Raw genomic sequence first — 22,782 nt, forward strand, 5'->3', positions numbered from 1 at the left:
GCTAGTGCATGTGGAGGTTTTACGACAGTCTCCACCAGTTTCCGTCACAAACACACGAAGGCTTGTGCGACGCAAACATGAGAGGTCAAAAGTTATGGTCCTAGTATTTTTCAAATACGGAACTTAACACATAACCATGGTAAGTCGGGTCGTGTATGTGTTGTTGCTGACAGTAATCTTAATAAACGTTTGCATGGTCAGCGGTTTGCTGAAAATGTAGACAGTGCTGTTTTGATATAGCAAAGCTAATGTTAGCTTCTCAACCATACACTACGTGATGAAGGGCGCTCAGCGTCTTGATTTGACCATTTAAAAATTATCTATGTAATTAATGCTACCTTTCATGTATCGTTTGTTTATATTGTAGTTTAGCAAAGCTTTTCAGTAGGTGCTCTTTCTCTGTTTTTCAGGCCAGTTCCATGGTGGCAGTGGGACTGGCTCTGGCAGCAGCTGGGTTCGCAGGTGAGTGACTACTGCCAAGGTGAACACAAACCACACACTAACCTTGATAAAGAGTGTGGAAAGAAAACTTTAGTGGTGAGACAAATCGTAAGACAATTTTTGAAAACAGAAGACTCAGCCTTGGCATATTTGAGAGCTCAGGGTTGAGAATCTTGTTTACAGGAACTGCCTTGAGGGATTTCATTTGAAACACACTGTGCAGAATCCTACACAACATTACTCTGGCGGGGGCAGAATTTGAGTACGATATAATTTATAACAAAGTTAATGTTGCATTAAAGTAATGTTATAACACTGGAAAAGGTTACCAGGCTTAATGCTCAGTAAAAAAGAATGTTCAGTGTAAGAAATAATAATAATGCTTTGTCAGATCACGTGTTGTGATCATTGTGTTAGAAAAAATTGACTTATAATGCAGAGATGATCGTTCTGGCTTAATGTGTAAGTCATCACTATGTTAATGTCTGTCAAAATACTAGAAAAATATTTTTTCTTTGTTACACACAGTAGTAAATATATATAAACACTTTCCCTATTCTCTGTCTCCTAGGTCGCTATGCCATGCAAGCAATGAGGCAGATGGAGCCTCAAGTAAAACAGGCCCTTCAGAGCTTCCCCAAGACGGTAAGAAAGACACTATGCTCACAATTTTAAAAGCATATCCCCGAATGGAAGAATATGTTGCACTCTTGATATGTCACTATATGTCAGATTTTTTTTTTTCACTAAGGAGAACACTTAGAAACGAGCTGTTAAAACTGTTATGTTGCAGGCTTTTGGAGGAGGATACTATAGAGGTGGATTTGAACCAAAGATGACCAAGAGAGAAGCTGCCTTAGTTTTAGGTGTCAGGTGTGTTGACACTTTTTCCAGCCCTGATTAATTAACAACTGACATGTTTCTGTATTTAAAGCCACATTGTTGAATTGGTATGTCATTCAGCCCCACAGCTAACAAGAATAAAATCAGAGAAGCTCATAGAAAACTGATGATCCTGAACCATCCAGACAGAGGTAAGTAGGCCTTGAAAATGTATGAAGATTTCATAAAGGTAGCAACAACATGCTCTAATTAATGATCAAATAAAAACATGTTTTATCCTCAGTACAGCCGCTTTGTTTGCATTGTTTAAATAGTATCTGTCAATAAATATAACAGTCACACTTTTGAAAGAAGTATTTTTCTTTTTACTTAAAAGCAAGGACTGATACTTAAAAATGAAAGCACATCATTAAGATTTCTCCCTATTAAGCAAATACTTTGGAAGCAGAGCAACATTCAGTATTTATGTGTGTCTTTTCCACAGGTGGATCTCCCTACCTAGCAGCAAAGATAAATGAAGCAAAGGATCTGATGGATGGCCAGACAAAGAAGTGAAAATGACGATGACTATGATGCATACGATGATGATTATGATGATGATATAAAAATAATTTTTCACACCAGTCTCCTCCATGTTGTTGCACTGACTTGAGTTTATTTTGTAACTGATTCTTCTCAAATAAAATCACAATGTAAAAATTGTAAATGGAATATCTCCTTATTATTAAATTGTCACTAAAAATGCACTCTGAGGTGATCTCTCATAAATCTAGGTTTAAGAGTTATTGTTTTGTATTCCTTTATGTGGGCTAAATGAGCATTTTAACTTTAATTTTGGAAGAAAACAGTAGCGTCATATGGACTACTACAGTGGTTCCCAACCTTTTTTTCCTCTGAGCTCCCCCTTTGTGGCTAAAATTAACATAATTTTTAACTATTTTGTTGTGTAAATCCAAAGTAGCCCAAAACACGAATTCTTTCACCCAAAAAACCATTGTATGAGCTTTGCGTACGTTTTATACTATGATTTCTGCTAATATGGGCAAATCTAGTTTTAACAACCTCAGGGCAAACAGAGCTTTGCAGCCCCCCCTAAGATCTCTGGTGCACCCCCAAGGGGGTCCCGGACCTCAGGTTGGGAACCAAAGGACTACTATATAAATTTTGCTTGCCAAAGCCTCACACTAGCTTTTGGTGAACTTTGCACTTCAAAATGTGTATGAAAGCAACTAAAGACAGGTGGAAATGTTAAAACAAAGTTTAAAACTCATTAAAACTTTGAATGTTTCACATAGATAATGGCTTTTTGGTATAAATGCTTGCTCTGCATTAGGTTGGTAAGGGCTTAGAATAAGACAAGGTCACTCAAAACACTACATATAAAGCAGTGATGCAAAAGAAAGTAAGCCTTTTGGAGGAACTTAATTTATTAAAATGATTTAATGGGAAAATAGCACTTTTGGACTTCAGACAATACAAATCATGAAAGAAAAACAGTCAAATTATACAAGTAAACGCACCTGTTATACGTATAAGTTGCAGTGAAGGTTATCTTACTGATGGTTTCACCTCGGAAATTATTAATCATTATCACAAATACAAACATTTATTTAATGTAAATGAAATTAATTCATGGGTGAACAGCAAATGTACGAAACTTTTGAATCATCAAACCAACTCATACGTTGTCAAAATGACGCCAGAAAATAATCGCTGTGCTTTATGTTTCAATGATTTCACTTTCTGTTGGAGCCAAACGGACACATTAACTTTGGCTTCGACCTGCGACCAATGAATTTAATGGCGCTTTTAAGTTTTGCATAATCCTTTTTAGATGTTTTTTCACTTTTCACAAATGAAAATTAAAGTACGTCTAAGTGTTCACATGATCATTAAAATAAAAAGAAATTACATTTAAAAATTTTCGATTAAAAAAAGAAAGAACTCCACCCTCTGGTTAGTGTCAGCTCAATAGCCAATGAGAACATTGAAAGCGATACAAGCAGGAATATGAGCCAATTAACATCGAGAGTGGGCGGGCGCTTTGTTGTTGTGCTTGACGGTCCACTTCCTGCTGGACGGCGTGAAATCAATAACCTGCAGCAGTTTATACTCAAAGAGGAAGGGACATGAAACTGAGGACCTGACAGCTAAGTAGGTTGGTATTATTTTTTCCTGCCAAGACGTAGTTAACTTTAACTGATCTGATACTTTAGTTAAAATCAACTTAAGTGAAAGTATGTGAATCTGAATGGGACTGTTACACCCTCTGCTGCTCACAAGACTGCGGCATGTGATATCGATTAGAGAAACACACGGGATTACCGTACACCACTGCCCTATTTTAGCTCTGTCTGGACTATAGAAGATGCAAAGAAGGCTGGATAAAGCCTTTAAAGTGAACTGTATATGGATGAATAACTCGAGGTGAGATTTTGCTCTCTAACCAAAGTTTTGAGGGATGCTTTAAGGTTGGTACCAAGACGAAACAGAGGCATTCACGAGTCAGTTCACGAATGAAAATTTGCGCCAGCCAAGTAAAACACTGATATTTCTTGTTCACTCGACCTAGTAACCTTTCACATTCTTTGACTTTATTCTGCCAAAGAATAGGCAATTTGAAAAGGCTGTCTGCTCATGTTTTTAAAGCTGCTCTGAGTGGCTCAATACTTGTGTCGATTTTGGCGTCCCTTGTGGACAAAGCGGAAGGATTTATCTGTTTGTGATCTTGTCCAGTGCTAGAGTAGCAAAAAATCTCACCCTGCTTTTTTTAACTACAGAAAAAAATAATGCAAATCTTTGCTTAAGAAAATGCAAACTATTTTTGCAGCGTGCTCTTTACTGAGTTGTATACCTGCCAAAGAATTTCCACCTGCACCTACTTACAGCCTACCAGCCTCATATAGCTTATATATGCAGCTAAAATGAGTTTGGAAATATTGGCATATTGGATATCAGCAAAGATTCAATGTTGTGCTTCCCTATTAAATAGGCTGTGTAGAAACATCCAAATATCTTACTGATAGTCTTGATTTGTTTTGTTGTCCACATAGATTTATCAGTAATAATTAGTTTTTCATCATTTAAATTTACTTTAAAAACATCCAAAACATCCTCATAGGAGCTATATATTCTTTTTTTAATTTTAATCACCAGAAATAACATTTCTTAACTTCTATTTCTTTATGTTATATATTTTTGGACTTTATTCTGAGAGCTGACACAGGGCACGATCTAAGCACTATTCCATCTGCACTTCAAACTTCTATGAATATTGCCTTTTGAAATTGTCTATGAAATTAAGATAAATGTCTGTAAAGCACATGCGCCTATAAATGAACTTGTGAAGAGTGATTTTACACTTTACTAATGTGACTCCCTACACTTAATGCTTGTTCACGTGTGGAATTATCAGAAAACTGCCATGTGGTATCTATCCTTTTGATGATCTTGTAGATGAAAATGTCTGTAGTGTAAGTTAACATTTACAATTACTCTAAAGCTTTGTGTCATTTACCAGACATCTAGAGACTGCTCAGGGTCTTAGAATCTGTTGGGAGGTTGTGTTGAACTGAATTCAAATTTCTCTTAACTTTTGTTTCCATGGATGCTAGATGTCCTGCTGGATGAATCCCAGACAACCAAATGTTGGAGTTGACATTTTCCACAACTATTCAAACAGAAGAGAAAGCAGGCAGTTAATTATCAATTAAATTTGCTTCCTGGACTGACAAGAGGAGGAGCAAACATGGTGCACGTCTACAACTGCCATCCATTCTCCTCACAACAGATAGTCCAGGTAAGTGGATGGATTTGCTTTTTAATTATGCTGACCCAGCGATGATCCACACTCTGTTATTATTGATCTGTATCAGATCTGAACTAATCCTTCTCCCCCCTCTGTGTCTCAGGTGGAGCAGGAGCCTGGACTGGTCTGTTGTGGAGGTGGAGCTTTGTTTGTGGTGGCTACTGGAGGATGCAAGGTTACTTTTAACTGCCCTATTTGATTTAGTTGCATGATATAATATAATAGTGGACTAGATAAAATAAGCTGATATAGCCACTGTAACTTCCCCCAGAGACTCTACCCTGAGATAGTGGATCCAAAAAAGATGAGATATTTTGTATTAGGTAACTAAAAAAAAGAATGCATTGATTTGCAAACCCTTTCAACTTATTTTATTTATTTTTTATTTCACACATTCGGATTTGAATGCCTGCTGTATGTTGCAAAAAAGGAACAGGAACATGTTTCCCAACGCTTGCATGACCTTTGCTTCTGTAAGCATCTGGGGACTGAGGACACTAATTGATCTTTCACATTTACATCTGAAGTTGCTCAACAGTGCAGGGTGTTCATTGTCATATTTGCACTTCATAATACACCAAACATATTTAGTGGGGAATAGGTCCGGACTGCATGCAGGCCAATGTAGTACATGCACACTTACTGTGAAGTCATTCTCTTGTAACTCCTGCAGAATGTGGCTTTGCATTGTCTCACTGAAATAAGCAGGGATGCCCCTGAAAAAGACATCTGGATGTAAGCATCAGTTGCTACAAAACCTGTGCCCCCCAGTAGTAATTGGTTATGGGGCCACAGATGTGCAGGTTACCCATGTCGCTGGCACTAATACATCCCCACCCCCCCAGCACTTTGGGTCGGGCCATTTCAGATGAGCTCTGATCCATAGAAATCAGCAGTACCTACAGATGTTGTTGATATTTGGATTTTGCATTGCATATTAGAGTACCCACTTCAGATTGAGCAACTTACCATGTGAGCTGACAAGTTCCATCAGTTTGACTGTTGAGTGTCTTGTCTTTGTGCTCTATTCAATTGAAATAGGTTTTGCAAATCGCTTGATTCTGTCCCTACTTTTTTGGAACTAGGGTTAGTCCTATCTGATTTCTTTCAGATGGGTATATTGGTTTTATTCTGGTTTACTGATTTCTCCAGAATACCGACAAGACAGTAACATGATATTTAAACTGAACACAGGTGGAGGCATACAGCGTTGTGCAGGAGGGCTGCCCTCTTATCTGCCGCTTTGCCACCATGGGCACCGTGAGGAGCATCCAGCACAGCAAGATAGGTACAAACTTCACTTTTGTTCCTTCTTAGGCAGTTCAAAATCTAACAACTACACAAGTGTCCACAATGCAATATATTTATCATTGTGAAATTTACAGAGTGAAACTTAAGAGATCACAGAAAGAATGAAACAGCCTAACCTTTTTTGTTTCTCCAATCACCTTCAGGAGATTACCTGGTGACCATCGAAGAAAAGAACAACGCCACCTACCTGAGAGCCTACACCAACTGGCGCTACCAGGTACACATTGACAAGCTAGAGAGAAGGATCTTTTTTTAGACCATGTCCCTTGTTGAAGTGACACAATGTAGAAAAAAAAATTTAACCATGAATTAAGAAAGCTTTTTTTCAGGAGAAAAAAAATCCCTGAAAGAAAATATTTTTTCCATTAGGACTTTTTAAATGTATCTTTATGAGGCTTTGTCTGAATCAAAATTTTCTACCCTTTGGCCCCTTTTAATATCTGTAATTTTATGTAATAACTGAAATTTCTTTGCTCTTTTTTTAGGCAGAGGAGAAGGCCCGTGTTGGGGTGCGTTTGCTGGGACACCTGCTGCGTGGGGCATCAGTACGAGGTGGCCTGCAGATGGAGATCATTGAGATCCCTCTGTCAGAGCGTCCTGTTGCTGTGGCGTGCTGCTCGGTAACTGGAGACCTGCTGGTTGGCTGTGAGAACACTCTGGTTCTGTTCACTTTGAGGAGGCAGAACCAGCAGAGCCTGGTGAGAGTCGAACTCTTGGTCTGGGAGTTACTATTCTCTATGGACCTTTTTGTACAAATCATCTTTTTTCTCTCTTTATATGGAATATAATGATAGAATTCATGCTTTAATAGGAGTTTCTTTAGATTCTTTATATCTTAAACAAGCTGAAGAAGTGGGACATTACAAATTTATTTCAGTGTAATAAAGGAAAGTCTTTGCATCCTCAGATTGTCTTATAAATCACTGTTCAAGACTTTAATTATGTCTTTAATAGAATGTTTGTCAGTTTTTATATCAAAATGACATGAGTGAAGTTGCAATGACATGTTTTCCTTTCTCTGGAAAATAAACCAGCAGAATCAGAGTCAGCAGATTGTTCAGAGCACCTGGCCAAACGCCCAGCAGAGCTCCAGTCAGAATCAAGGTAATGATAATACTTGACCTAAGAAACTGAAGGAAATAGATCCTTTTTAAGTCGATTACTGTGTCTGTATGGATTTTTTTTTATGGAGGAGTCCAAGTACAGAACGCTGAATCCATAAGAGGTACATTAAAAGCTTCACACATATTGTTAGTGATCATCTGTTTGTTATAACCTTAAAATATCCCTCAGAATATTTATAGTTCAACTTGTAGTTAAGGGACAAGAGGCTGTAATATATAAACTAGACCCTCTATTTTGTGTCTTTCACATTTTTCAGCTTTTATTGATTTGTTGTCTCCTTTAGGTCAGACCTCAACTTCAAACCAGACGATTTCCATCCTGGATTTTGAGCGCTCAGTTATCCTGCATCTTCCAATAATCAAGCCTAAACAGGTACTTTTAAACACTTGTTCACTTTTCCTTACTTTTCTAACTACTATGGTACTTTTCCACCAGCAAATATATATCTCATATGACCGCTCAACAATAGCACTTGTACACTTTAGAACCATTTTAAGGTATTAAGGTGTTTTTTTTCCACCAAATTAAACCTCTTTTTTGCAATATTATATTAACAAATATTGCTTTTTTACTGTGATATGTGCTTCAGTAACTATTCACACTGATACATACCACCATAAAACATAAATACCATAATTTATACCACCTATTAATAAGAACAATCCATCAGAAAAATTGGCAGTTAAGTTCAAGCAATTGAAATTGATATGCAACAGCTTTAGTTAGTCTGTAACCCCTTTTACCCTCCAGGTGTCACTGTGTGCTGGATATGTGGCAGTGAGGACGGAGCTGGAGGTTCTGGTCCTGAAACTGGATGCATCCTCAGAAACTCAAACACTGGAAGAATCTGCAGAAACGGGTAACGTTATCAGTGTTTGTCATCTGCATAGCATAGAAAAATCATGAATCAATGAAGTTGTGAAATCGGTGAAATGACTTGGATGCTTAGGAAGTTTTGAGCCTTGATTTTTTTTTTTTTTAATGACTTCAAATGAGTTTGGGGGGTTTTACTCTCTATCAAAAATTCTCAGAAAGAAAAATAGTTTGATATATTTTCCTATGTGCATCATTTCCTACTTTCCTACGTTACTTATCATGTTTTGATGTTCTAAACCAAGTGAGTGATGTGTTTGTGCATCATTATTTTTGTTCATGTGCAGCTGAACCTCCAGAAGACCAGGCTGACTTTCTGGTCTTGTCGATACATCAGGAGCTGCTCGGTGATCGAGCTAAAGACTGCGACATTCCTGTCAGCATTGAGAAGACCGGGCTGGAGGACAGAGGACAGTATACACTAACATATGTTCTCTTCAGGTGAGTGTCTTTTTCTTTAACCCCTGAGCTCTTTACAGGGATTATTCTCCGTTATCTTAACCCATGTCATGTCTCATTTGCAGGCGTTTTAGTCCAGACTACTTCCAGGGCTGCAGTGAGGATGAGACTCACCTCCACTCCTTACAGCTCTACCCACTCTTTACAAGTTAGTCCTTTAAATTATGTAAGATAAAGGGATTATTATAGACTGACACAGAGACAAAGGGTGGCTGCATAAAAGCAGCATGAGTTGTTAGGATTATAACTCAGTTTGTATGCCAGAGCTGTTGTTGAAATAGAAAAAAAGAGACTTTCATTTAAATCATTTGCCTTCTTTACAAGTTACAGACATGATCCTCATATGTTATCTGTGAAATTCTCTCTATGCAGAACTGAAACCTTAAAAAATTAAACCTTTTTCTTATTTGACTTGGGTAGATTAGCTGTGTTTGTACGACTCCAAAAACTAATATTTATATATTAAAGACTTAAATTTTAGTGAAAACGGACTAATTTAGTTATTGTCTGGGCTTTTTTTATTGCTTTCGTTCACTTAACCACATCAGAGGTCTGGATTTATAAAAAATGTCATTTCTATTTCTTTTTTCTTTCAAGGTAACCAGACTGCGTCTCTGGAGGAACCAGCCTGTGTGTTCTGCTTCTTTTCTCTCCCATCTGCCGGCTACCTGTACACTCTAAAGGGTGGTGTTGAGCTTCTCTCGGCCTATCAGTATCCAGAAAAGGTCCTGGAGGCGGTGCTTACAGACCACCTGTTGCATGTTATCACAAAGTATGTTTTGCTGTCTGCTTTGAGATTGAATTAAATTAATTTTCAGTGAATCTTAGTGTTAAACAGCTTGTAAGTGGAAATTTTGAAAGTGTGTTCTGCTGTATTCAATGTAACCAGTGAGTTTTTAACTCTGTTTCTGTATTTCTTTGCTAGAAATGCATTGCAGTGTTTCACAGTGCGCTTGGCTGCAGTGGCGGCCAGGATTGATGACCCTTACATCGATACCACTATGAAGGTATGAGTAATAAATTTGTGTTTTACCTTTTGCAGATTGTGGCTGCCCCCAAGTAAAGGCATAGTGTATTTAAACACATACTCATCCACATTCATATGGAAATTACTGACTTGATTCATGAGCTAAATGTGGCCCTTGGTCCATTTTGAAGTGTCCTACAGCAAATTATAAAAACAAAGAAATACAGCTTGCAGTAGAACATGTAGCTTGTACTTTTGATACCAGGCAGTGCTGTTGTTTTAATTCTGTTAACAAACATCTGAAGAAGAATTAATCATGTGCACTTTTTCTAAAGTGAGACAACAAAATAGATGGTCAACTTACTTGCAACTAAATCAATCACATTCCTAGATTCATAACAGCATGATTAATCAAGACAAAAGGGCTCCAATTGCAAAGAGACTAGACTAAGACTCCTGTAAAGTTTGGCAGCTTCAAGCAGTTTGTTTTGTGTCTGAACATGTAATTGAGCTCCTCTCTGCTGCACAGAGCATCATTCTCATCTTGATAAAGAGCAGATTCAGTGGTAGCTGGGGCCAGCCAGTGCCACCCTGAAAGCTAATCAGCAATATCTAAATCCATAACAATTGGCCATTTTTCTTGTCATCCATGGAAAGCTGTGACGTAGGCTGTTTTTTTCCTATAAGCATATATAATTAATCAGCATATTTTAACCTATACTGGGGTGATATGACTAACTTTAATATACTAAAGGTAATGTGTATCAAAGGGGCTCAGACATCCCAACCTTGCAAAGCAGATGGACTGGCCAGAGTCCATGCCTGTCATTAGGTAGATCCATCTTGCAAATCTCCAGTCTGAAAGAATTGCACTAGGTCTGAGAATGGGCCTAAATGGTGTTATTTGAAGAGAGTAAGGAGGTACTTACAGTCAGGGATTATTTCTATTATCAGTATATACAATGGCTGCAGCTGGTGTAGCATTAAGCTTGGGTGTAGCCATTGTATAATGGCAGTTTTATCAGAACTGCACCACTTTTCTTTATTAAATAAAAAGCAGAGAGCCACACTGAAAAGATGTTTTTGCACTTCTCTGCACCGGCCTCAGCATGAGTTTTATCCACCAACAAGCTCCATCCTCTATAAACTATGACAGCGCCATCCTGTCAAGCTCTGGTTACAACCAGAACTGCACATGCCTACTTCCTCATTTTTTTTCATTCTCATTAGTCTCTAATGAATCTGACTGACAGAACAATCGTCCAATCAAATCTGATATTTTTTTGAAAAAAGTCCTGCCCTTCCCAAGCTCTTTGTATCAGAGGTTTCCTAGATAAAAGTGGAAGAAATGCAATGGATATATGAACCAGTCTGTCTGGCCTGTCAGGTTGGAAAAATCCCTTTATCTTTTTCTGTAGTTTTCCCTCAATTTAAAGACCCTTTAAGGTGAAAATAAATCTGTATTTAGGTTTGTTGTATGACAGGTCACCGTGTTATGAACTCCTAGGTCAGATTTGTCAGTGTAGGCGTGTCTGTTGAATGAGATGAAGCCACATCTACTCAGGAGAAAAAATATCCTCTCAAACTTAGAAAAATGCTACAATCTAAATGGAGAAAAGCACTCACAACATTAGCCCACCCCTTAACCTTACGTTGACCCTATTATCTGAGCACAGCTGCCTGGCTCTGTGCCAGAGAAGAGACGAAGTCTGTTTTCTGGTTCAAATCTCTGTTATGAAACTTTAAATGATCCATAGACCACTGTTGCTGATAGATTTGGCAAATTTACCTCACAATGAACAGCATTTAATTGTTAATTTTAATAAAGGCAGTGACATCAGCTAACAACAGACTGTACTGAGATGAACTGCTCTGTGATTTTATATTGTAGTGTTAGGGGGGCGTGGTCATTCCTCATTGTGGGCCGGTGACATCACCAGCCCACATATGAACCCCACCCAAATTAAACCCAGCCAGTAAAGAGGTGAAAAAACTTTTTAATGGTCTAAATCCAAAATTTAGTCACATGTAGATCTCAGTGTTTTTACATGTTTACAGCAACCATATTCCAACATATCTACAGTGTCAAGACACAAATTTTGGATTTCACTTTAAAATGTTGTGGCACTCATGCCCTTAAATACTCGTGATGCATAATTAACATATTGCTTGTGTGTGTTTAAAGGCCTGCCCACCCTGCAACCTAGAGGTGTGTGCTCTCAGGATGCAGCTGTTTATCGGTTTGCGGTCAATTTGTGTTTACCGCCGCCACGTTATCCTGCTCTCCACGGCTGATGCAGAGACTCCAGAGGAGACTGAACGCAACGCACAGCGCAGAGGCCTGTAAGTCTCCCACGAATACATACTCTATATGACACATACAAAGTTAAGCACACACCTTTTCTCTTTCACCTTCCTGCAGGCGACAGATTTCTCAGGTGATGTCTGTATGCAGGCATACATGCATATTTAAACATGCTCACTGTGTGTGTGTTGTTATTGTAGCGAGTTGAAAGAGCACAACATGCTGACTGGTATTTTCCTGGCGGTGGGAATCGATCCCGCAACCACGCCAGCACTGGAGAGCCTTCTATCACGCCCCTTCCTGTAAGACAAATCCCCCCAACCCCCCCACACCCCTCTAAGTGTCTGTTGTCATTTCCTGCCCAAACTTCAACACCAGTAAACCTTCAAAATTCTTGTCTAGAGGATGATTTATAACCAAATCTTTTGATTTGAAGGGTCACTAATTTAAGTTACTGCTTAATAAGATTTAACTGGCATGTGAGGTTTTTAAATTCCTTATAATGGCTGCCTTGTGAAGTAAATTTGATGTAAGTTTACCATGAATCTAAGTGTTACTAAGGCTGTCGTATAAGAAGTAAATGTGTTTTATAATCAAAAAACTGAGGTAGTCAGACCATTTTATTCAATGGTTCATCAATACATAGCACCAAAACTAGCCCTATGAGCAGCCCATCATAATCAAATACGATAGTTTATTTCTGATTACTTAGTTATGTAAAAATAATGACAACATTTGCTGTTTAAGCCACCTAACAGATCTAACTGTAACCTTCCTAACTGTCCCCAGTGTGTGTTTGACTGCTCACAAACTAATCATGTTTTTGATTTTAATCACTAACTTAGTAGTCAAACTTGATCGTTCAGGTTCTGGTAACTTATCACACGTTTCTGTCAGTATTTTCCTCTTGTTGAAGAATGAAAAACGTTTTATCTGAGGATTTGGCAACCAGAAAATGTTGAAAATAATATAAAGAGTTTGAATGCGCTGAAAGATAAAAATTGCATTTCAAAGCCAGCTGGGGAATGCAGCTCTGTGTCTGTGTGACTATCTGACTGTATATGGATGTGTGGCTCCAGCTTTGCTCTATGACACTTCTGCAACACCATGATGAAGTGTGAATTCACAGACACTAAATTTACTTCATTTCAAAATCCTTATGAATGTCTTAAGCATAATGACAACTGATCTTTGGTACGGTACTGCCACAAAAATGCTCTGTGGATAGGGCTATAGACAGACACAAACACACATACACAAACATTTTGAAGTAAAGACAACATACTTGTGCCCTAGTAAAAGGATAAGGCCCCGTCCACACGGAGACAAATTCAGGAGTATACTCAAAAGTTTTTATGTTGTATTGGCATTTCACCCACACAGAAACAGCGTTTTAGGAGGCGGTGAACACTACTTTTTGAAACCGGGTCCCAGAGTGAACGAATCTGAATATCCTACTGTTTTGTCTCCGTGTGGACAGCCATCTGCATCTTTATTGAAATGGTTATGTCATACATAGCATAGCCCACTTAAGCTGCATGTGTGGGTCCAGCCAAAACCAGGGTTCATGCCATCTTCTTGTTCTTGTGCCTGTGTACGGTGCAAAAGCTTTATCTGCATGCACCGTTATCTTCTTCCCTCTTTTTGGTGCATTTCCCTGGCAGCGTTACAGTGCCACTTACAGGCTTGGCATATATACTACAGCATTTTTAATCATTATCAGTGGTTCTGTGCTTAAGCAGACATTTCCTGAAACGATCCCGTGTTTACGGAACATTTTCAAAACAGAATGGAAATATACCGTTTTCGTCTCCATGTGGACAAGGTCTAAGTGCCTGGTGTCTTAACATTGGCACCCACAAGTCAGCAGCGTAGACCAGTGAGCAGCAAAAGGGCAGCACTTCGCCAGGGTTGTCAAGCGTGAACCCCCTTCACCTGTTTATCTTTTCGTTAGTCTCACAACACCTCCAGAAGACTGAACAGGGATCTCCAGCGTCCCAGATCCACCCTCTTCATGCTAGCTCTCTCTGCTCACCATACCAACATGGAGACAGTCTTTTCTTACCTACCCTACCACACAGCCTTTACCGACCCAAACAGCACGCAGCAGAACCAAACTCTGTACATGCAACATCCAAGTTCATCTCACCAGTCACATGGAGCCCCAGGATACTTTTATCACATTTTCAGCTGTTCACTAACAGATCACTAACTCTTTGTTTTTGTTTACACTCAGGCTCCAACTGGATAGTTATTTTTCATTATTTTCTGCTCTTTAATAAAAATATAATGCTGATCCAGATAGAGAAATCATTGTCACAGTAGTAATAATCTTTACATATCATAAAATTGCAGACCAAAGATATATTGTTACTACAGACATTTCCATGTATTGATAACAAAGCCATTGTTGTTTTTTTTATATTAGTATTATACATAGATATCTAAGTTGATTTTAAAGACTCCAGGCTTGATCTTAAAGTGCATGCTAACACTGGACTCATACTGTAGTGTTAGAACCACTGAAAATCACTGAATCATTAGATATGGCATGGGATTAAGCTCATTTTGCCATGTGTTTTACTTTTTAATCCCTCTGTGTGACCTCTGACCTCAGCAGCAGGAAGTGGGCATTGTCTTCTTCTAAAGGAGTCAGCACATCAGGACACGGATGGAACATCTACGTGGTCGACACCGTGTCCCCGCTCTCGCTTTACCAAGAGATGGTAACAGAGACACACTCAGTAACAACCTTGTTTCTAAAAAGTTGGGACAGTGTGTAAAATATAAATAAAACCGAATTTTCTCATTTACAAAACACTGAAAATTCATATGTTTTTGAAAATAGAACAACAACATATAAAATGTTAAAATAAAGACATTTATATTGTTTTCAAAAATTAAACACCCATTTTAAATTTGATGCCAGCAATATGTTTGTTATAAGTTAGGGCAGGGTCATATTCACCTCTTTGTACTAGCACCATCTCTTTAACAATTTTCTATGAGTGTTAAAAACTAAGGAGAAAGGTTTCTATAATTATAAAAGTCAAACTACATCTTTTGCTTGATATAGGATTTGAACAGCTCAGCAGTTCAGGATTTCTTTTGTTTTATTTTGTGTTTCGTAATGCATCAAATACATTTCAGTATCTGATATGTTGTCATTATGTTATCCTTAATTAGACAGAAAGTTTCAGTATTTTACAAACATAACATCTGTTTTTACTACATTTCCCACAGTGTCCCAACTTTTTGGATATGTTTATTTCTAGCCAATATTTAACACACAACACTTGCGTATTATATTGAAGAAACAAAACCTGAACAATAAGCATATGTATATGAAAAAATGTAAAGAATAACATTAATAATAATAATATGGATCAAACTCGGATCAAAGTCCAATAAAAAAGCTTAAGTATATTTAGTCAGGTTTGTTGAAACGAGGGATTTAAAACATTAAAAATGTTTATTGAAATTTAGACTGGACTTGACTATTGTTTTCTTTCTTAAAATGAAGTAGTCCCTCTGTTAAACTGTCTGTATGTCTCTTTGTGTCAGGTTGAATACAGTCAGCGCTATGCAGAGACAAACCCACTGGCCCAGAGCCTTCGACACCTTCTCAGTGAAGCTCATCTCCTCCTCCGCGCCTCCTTACTGGAAACATCAGAGCAGCTCCAGGACAGTGAGGACTACCTGGTGGTGTCTCTGCAGAAAGACGGACCGGCTGAGAGACCGACGACTTCCCAGGCGGACACTCAAGAGCTGGAGGAGGCATTGAGGCAAAACTGCGCTCAGCTAGGAGATTGTTTCAGCAGGTTTCAGATTTTACCATCGGGTATTTATTTTATGTTAAAATTTAAAAGATTCCTCTATACTTAATTTACATTTATTTCCTCTCTAAGGGGCAGTCAGACAGATTGTCATCTGGCTTTACCATACTACAGGATGTCAGGTCTGCCTGTCACAGAGGTCATCGCCAGGAACCGCCCACTTCCCAGTAGCCCTCACTTGTATGGCCCTGGCTTCCTGTTTTACCTGAAACATTACCTGTTAGAGGAAACAGAGCAGAGCCTCTGTCAGGTACACATTTGAAGCATTCACAAATTAGGATGCATGAATTTAAAATAAAGCTAAATAAGAAGACTCTTCTCTCTCTCACTCTCTCTCTCTCTCTGTAGGAAGCAGCTGATGAGGTCATAGACATTTTCAGCCAGTCAGAGCCCTCACAGCTCGTCGGTGTGTGTGCTAGCCCGGCCATGATAAACATCAGTCCTGCTCGGACGCTGCGAATCTTACAAAACCTGGAGGACACCGCCGGGGTGTCGGTCCCTCTCACGATCATGATGGCAACCATGATGCTGCTCATGGACGACTTGGCGCAGTACACACAGCTGATGGAGAGACACGCAGAGGTAAGAAGGAGAAGAGGCATGCCACTTTAACTAGCCAGATTCCATGTCATCAGGTAGATCCATCTTGCAAACCCCAGTCCTAAAGAACTGTACCAGGTCTGAGAACAGATCTGACCAATCATTGTCATTTGAGGAGAACAAAGCTGTAGCAACAGGCGAGGTTTAGTTGTACTGGGAGACAATAGGAATGGCTGCTGGTGTAGTGTTTAGCTCAGATGTTGCTATGGTGTAACCTTAGTTTTATCAGAACTGGACCACTTTTCTTTCTTTAAGCAAGAGCAAGACCAGCACTTAAAGCTTTCCATGATGATGAAGATGTTTTCACTCTTCTGCAGACCTGCTTCAGCATGACTTGTACTGTAAACTGGTATACACAATGGCTAATACCTATGTAGCGATTAACTTGGATGTAGCTGTAGTAAAGCAGCAGTTTTATTAGAACTGGGCCACATTTCTTTATTAATGAAGAGCAAAGAGCCACACTAAAAGCTATTCTTGGTAGAGAAGATGTTTTTCCACTTCTACTGGCTGGCTTTGGCATATCCACAAACAAACGCCACTGTTCATAAATTATGGCAGCGGTAGCCTGTCCAGCTCAGGATTCTACTTGGAGCTGAGCATCCCTACTACCTTATTTAAGCTTGTCTCTCTAATTGGCCCATAAGCAATTGTCCAATCACCTTCTGAGAATAGTTTGAAGAGTCCTGCCTTTTCCAATAGCTTTCTATGGGAGGTTTCCCTAATAAATGTGAACTATAGCCCCCACAATAAAAATATGAAACAGTCCGTTTCACAGGGTTACAGAGATTTAATATGTGTGCCTGTGTGTCTATATGCGTTTAGATGCTTTTGGTGTACGGTTTCATTGAGGAGCCGAGGATGTTGATTCATGGTGGCGGTGGAGGCCAGAACACTCACATCCGACCCACAGCTTTGATTCATCAGCTTGCTAAGTCACATCCAGGGCTGCTGGTGGCTGCTTTAGTGGCTCTACATGAAAACAGCAAACTTCAGCTGGAACAGGCGGATCAAATATTTACGGTGGGTGTTTATCAGTGGAACCTGGTTACCAGTTTATAAAAATATTAAAACAGCTGTAAAAAGAGCATATGTGTTTGGTGTGTTTAGGAGCTGGGCTGTGAGAACTGCTTACAAGTGGATTTCTGGGAGGGGATGCTCATGGCGTCTTCACAGGAAGCTGTCATCCAGGAGCTTCTCTTCAGACTGGCATCTGTGTACATCGACCGACTCACAAATGCACAGTTGGAACCTCACCAGGAAAATGTACACAAGTTTTCAAGACGAAAGCCGCTGAAGAGTGCTGATGATCTGGTACAGTTGATTACAGCTGCAGATTACACTAGCAGTGGATTGGTAGTACCACAGCAGAAGTTTGTTTCTTATATGGCCCTGTGACTCCAAAAATACCAGCCTTTTTTTTTTTAAGTTCAAATGTAGTTTTAAGCACACATTTTTATGTTTTAAATAATGGTTTAAATCCATTAATATAACTCTCCCAACTAAGCAGCATGTTTTTTTCTTTCAGATCAATTCATGTTCCCATTTCGGTGCTCTATATCCATGGCTCACCATTCTGAATCCTGTTCACACTACTAGCTTTCAGCATCAGGAGGCGCTTCATAAACTACAGGTAAGCTATAATAACAGACTGCAGCTGTGTCCCAATTCAGGGTCGCATCCTATGACGGATCCTACTGAGACTGCTCAGGCTGATTTGAAATGAGTCGGTCTAGTCAAAAAAAGACTGTGCCAGAACTATCATAACCAAGATCAATTAAATTGACCAGTTATTTAGAAAATAATATTAATTTCCAAGGCCTCTTTAGATTTTTAGCGTTTAATTTATTTATTTTTGGTTGTATTTGATTGAGTTAAACCATTTTCTTACATTTGAAATTGCATTCCTTGAACAGAATAGTCTTCCAGCTTATATGAACTGTTACACATTGAGTTTTGAGATATGTTAGTGTGAAGTGAAGAAAAGTGGATGTATGTCATCAGCAAACTTTTTTACACTACCAATTTTAAGTCTTGAGCTTGACTACTGCAGTCTTGTGTTTTGGAACCAGAGGAAACCATACTTAAGAATTGAGACTGAATTTGAATAAAAAACTGTAAAAAATAAAGTGACAAATACTTCTGTTTCTCTTTTAGGAACTTTTTAGTCCTGGATTTTAATCCCTCCTGTATCTCTGTCATATCTGCAGTCTCTCCTGTGTGGTCCGTCCCTCTCTGTCGGCTCCGTCGTTCCTCTGTTGGAGCGTCTGTCAGAGGAAACCCTGTGGGGCTTTAGCCTGCATCTCCTCTGTGCCACCAGAAGGGGGCAGTATGGCAACAGCATAGAAAAGCTGCTGGACCGATGTCCTCAGGCCATCATAGCGTACGCCAATCACCAGTTACAAGACAAGAATATGGTATGTACTGAAGAGCAGCCTGAGCTGATAATAAGTTTAATGTTGAATACCTAAAATCTTTATCACTGTGTCTGATTTGTTTGGTGTTTGTAGGCGTTGTGGTGGCAGAAGCTTCTCCCAGAGCTTTGTAACAGAACAAGAGCTTCTTTAGACAACAGCATTTTACTGGCTGCTCTCAAAGGTAAAAAAAAAGTGCTTTTACTAATATTTTATTGGCAGAAAAACATTAAAAACAGTTCAATCAAGGATCATGTGTTGCCTGGGGCATTTCTGACTTGACATTTTCAGGAGAGACTGTGAAGCATCTCTGCTTCTGTGCAAAAATATCAACGAGCCAGATGACAATAAGCACATCCTTTAAAGGGCAGGAAGTTACTGAGGACACCTTAGAGTAAAATACTGTTTTATAGGGATGTGGCCAGTGTGTGTGGTAATAAGACTTTAGTGGCCATTTGACCTTCTGAACTTACAAAAAATAAAAAAAAAGAAATAGGAGCAAATCAAGCAAATTATCAGTGTCCAGTCAATAGAAGTTTCTATGGTCTTCTATAAAAAGTAGCATCTTTGGGCTTTACCCTGTTCTGGATTCTGGGCTATGAGGGGAAAAAACATTTATCTTCCAATCCTATCTTTCCTGTCCACCTGCATACTCTTCATGCGATGCAAAAACCTGGTGCTATAAAAATAGAAAGAGAAATGGTGGTCCCATTTGGAAATTTCAGATGTAATACTTCAGTATTTTCCTTTAACAGAAAATAATTAAAAAATACCAGCTTAATGCATGAATGGAAAAATCTGTTATATAACTATAATGTTAAACTCAATCTATTAAAATACATATTTTTATGTTATAAACAGAGAATTTCAATAGAAATGCTCAATTTCAGAGACATTAATGTCACTAAATATGTTTGCAGAGTCACAAAATACAGATAAACAAGCCGCTATCCTTCATAATGTCTTAAATAGGCATCTACAAAGTCCCTTTTATATTTTTTTCTAATGTTGTTATTATCATGAGTCGCTCAATATTTAAAGAGTAAATTATTATTGAATCAGGAGAGTAACCTTTGAACATCTCAAACATTTTCACGTGCCAGTTAGTTTTAGTCAGTCTTTCTTGTCGTGGCAGAGTCTTTCCAGAAGGAAAGATAAATTTGTCAGACTTTTAACTTCTGTATTTCTACATATAGAATTAAGTGCAATCAACCTCAAATTAACCACTGATTTACAGTCAGAGCTCCTTCACTGACTCCAGCTGGTTTAGAAAGCTAAATTATGAATAACTATTGTTAAAAAGCACACGGAAATACCCGCATACCACTCCTGTGCTTAACCTCCTAAAACCCTGCATGTATTTAGGAGAACATTACATTTTGGCATTTTCATGGGAATTTGTGAAATTTGTTTGGAGAACTATGTCTGGAAATTTTCTGGCATGATAATTTTGAAATTATTTGGGGGAATTTGATAGGGAATTTTAATTTTTTTCATGGAAATTTAATGGTTTATGATTGCGTATTTTGGAGAGCTTCATTTGAAGTCTGGGGAAGTTTGAATTTTTTGGGCTTTTCCATTGTACTTTGGGAAGTTTGGACATTTTGGGGAATTTTTATGAAAAATTTGGAAATGTATTTGTAAACTTTTGGGGAATGTATTTATACATTTTGGGGATTTTGTGAATAAATTTGGGGGGATGATAAAATTTGGGGAATTTGCTTTAAAATTTTCAGGAATTTACATGCATTTTTTAGGGGACATTTTTATTGGAATTCTTTATGCTAAAGAATATTCAGGGTACGTGTTATGGGATACTAAAACTATGATAAGAGTAATCCCAGAAATTTCAGATTATTTCTTCAAAATTTTAGAGAACTTGTGTGGATTTTGGAAACACAAATTTCACAGAAATTCCTGTTCAGTGGCAGAGCGGATATTTCAACTTTTAGGTCCTACTTATCCCAAATAAGTGGGGGCATTCCCAATGCCCAGATGTGTGTAAGCAGCTCTGCTTCGTTGCTGTAGTGTAATTCTTATAACTTAATTTGATCATGCCTTTGCTATGACAGCATGAAATTTGTGGAAGTCTTTGATTAAAAATAAGAGCATTCATATATTTAGCTTCTTTTAAAATATCTGCTTTTATTTATGAAGAATTATATGTTTTAATTTTAGAGAAATTTTCAGAAAGTGAGATGAGTTGTGAATGTATTATGACTGATTTCCCTGCCAACAGAGACACTTGTTGTGGTCGCCATGGAGACGAGCCCTGCTGAGTTTCTGGAGCTGATACCAGATGACGGTACCGCCTCCTACTTCCTGCCTCACCTGTTGACATGCAGCCAGAGGCACCTGCTGGCCTGATGAATGTAAACATGCACACACACTAAAGCCTACAGATCAATGAACCACATTAACTACACGGTTAACCAAACAACATCATTTAATAAATGATTTTGCAATACAAAACATCTGTGCAAAAATGTTCAGAAAATACAAAGACAAGGTCTCTCTTGGTCTAAAGGATGGGTGTGTAAACCTCCTGTTATGGTTACACTGTTACTGAAATATACATTTGTGTTTTTGTTTTAGTAAAATTAATCTTAAGGAAACAAAAATGGCACAATAGTGTTTTTTTTAATAAAATATCCAGACTCAGTAAAGATTCACAGTCTTCTGTAGAAGTGGTTTTTGTGTTGCTGTGTTAGTACGCAGATAATTTTACATGCTGGTGAGTAGTGATGCCAAGGTAGCTTGATCTGCCTTGTAGGAACAAAAAGATGAAAACCAAGGCAAAGAAAATGAAAACGAATCATTTAAACGAAGAACAACAATCTCCCTTCAAACTGCTGCTCACAGTCTGCTTCTTCTGACAATATTATCTTAAAAAAAAGTACAAAACAGACTGCGGGGATGCAATCTTGATACTGATGCCTGCATTGTTGTGCACAAAGCAAGGCCAATGTTTACTTTAATTCCTTTATGTCTGAAATTTTTCTTCACACAACATGGATTTAAAAATGGAGGGAGAAAATGACCCGGTGACAAGTCCTATGAATAAAAAATTGAAGGTCCCCCAAATTCAAAAACTGATCAACTCTCCTGAAAAAAAAAACTTGAAAAATATCATCCAATGCTGGTAAAAATTGTCCTTTTAAATGGGTGGACTTTACACTTAATTACTGACACTAAATTAACTATAGGACTAAAGTGTTTATCAACAAGGAGGCTGTAATGTGATCTTGTTCAGTAAAAGTTTAAAGCATGACTGTTTGTAAGGCATGTGAAGGGATAATGGTAAGACCATCAGCTGTGAAGGCGAGAGAAAAAAATGAATGAGTTTTGAAGTACTCTGCTTCTTCACTCCTCAACCCATAGGCCTGAGTCCATGCTGCTGCAGAGAGAGTCGTGTTAAGGTACACAAAAACATTCAGGTGTCACTTAAGAGGATTGTGTGAAGACCAGCTTGATATGATTGGAAAGCATTTTTGCCAACTTATCACATGTAGCCCTTTAGTCATAGCTCTAGCGTTTTCAAAAAATTTTGCATGAAACCCAAAAAGATAAGGCACATTAGTTTTAGGGATGTAAGATGCTTAGGGAGGCCGTAACCCAGTTCCATAAGGACCTGGTTCTGGATTTTTAAAACCTGAAAAATAGCAATGTTGAGTTTATGGATACTGCTATCCAGCCCTCTGGGTCCTGTAACGTGTTACATCTCATGTTGAGTCACATCATTTAAATCAAATTTATGGTGCATGTATGCTTGTCTAATCAAGTTTTTAATTATTATTAAT

The 22,782-nt window shown here is 38.4% G+C and overlaps 2 protein-coding genes across 8 annotated transcripts; both read left to right on the plus strand.

Annotated features, from left to right (window-relative positions):
• Positions 1 to 1,990, plus strand: dnajc19 (DnaJ (Hsp40) homolog, subfamily C, member 19). Its single transcript, XM_041791856.1, has 6 exons — positions 1 to 139; positions 411 to 462; positions 1,013 to 1,086; positions 1,235 to 1,314; positions 1,405 to 1,475; positions 1,769 to 1,990. The coding sequence occupies exons 1-6, from the start codon at positions 137 to 139 to the stop codon at positions 1,837 to 1,839; spliced, it is 351 nt and encodes a 116-aa protein (XP_041647790.1). The 5' UTR covers positions 1 to 136; the 3' UTR covers positions 1,840 to 1,990.
• Positions 1,991 to 3,344: 1,354 nt separating this feature from the next.
• hps3 (HPS3 biogenesis of lysosomal organelles complex 2 subunit 1) lies at positions 3,345 to 21,650 on the plus strand. 7 transcript variants are annotated; one of them, XM_041791909.1, is made up of 25 exons: positions 3,345 to 3,442; positions 4,899 to 5,083; positions 5,196 to 5,267; positions 6,287 to 6,380; positions 6,547 to 6,620; positions 6,889 to 7,101; positions 7,438 to 7,507; positions 7,812 to 7,900; positions 8,279 to 8,387; positions 8,689 to 8,842; positions 8,926 to 9,008; positions 9,458 to 9,632; positions 9,786 to 9,867; positions 12,013 to 12,170; positions 12,333 to 12,434; positions 14,750 to 14,858; positions 15,697 to 15,953; positions 16,041 to 16,218; positions 16,317 to 16,550; positions 17,394 to 17,591; positions 17,679 to 17,882; positions 18,097 to 18,201; positions 18,779 to 18,985; positions 19,079 to 19,166; positions 21,222 to 21,650. In XM_041791909.1, the coding sequence occupies exons 2-25, from the start codon at positions 5,033 to 5,035 to the stop codon at positions 21,347 to 21,349; spliced, it is 3,234 nt and encodes a 1,077-aa protein (XP_041647843.1). In that variant the 5' UTR covers positions 3,345 to 3,442; positions 4,899 to 5,032; the 3' UTR covers positions 21,350 to 21,650. The 7 variants fall into 7 exon arrangements, with proteins under 7 accessions (XP_041647843.1, XP_041647847.1, XP_041647846.1 ...); XM_041791913.1 differs by having other exon boundaries at positions 14,753 to 14,858; XM_041791912.1 differs by having other exon boundaries at positions 7,441 to 7,507.
• The last annotated feature ends 1,132 nt before the right edge of the window (positions 21,651 to 22,782 follow it).

This window comes from Cheilinus undulatus, linkage group 7 (genome assembly GCF_018320785.1).
Source record: "Cheilinus undulatus linkage group 7, ASM1832078v1, whole genome shotgun sequence".
NCBI classification, from domain to species: domain Eukaryota; kingdom Metazoa; phylum Chordata; class Actinopteri; order Labriformes; family Labridae; genus Cheilinus; species Cheilinus undulatus.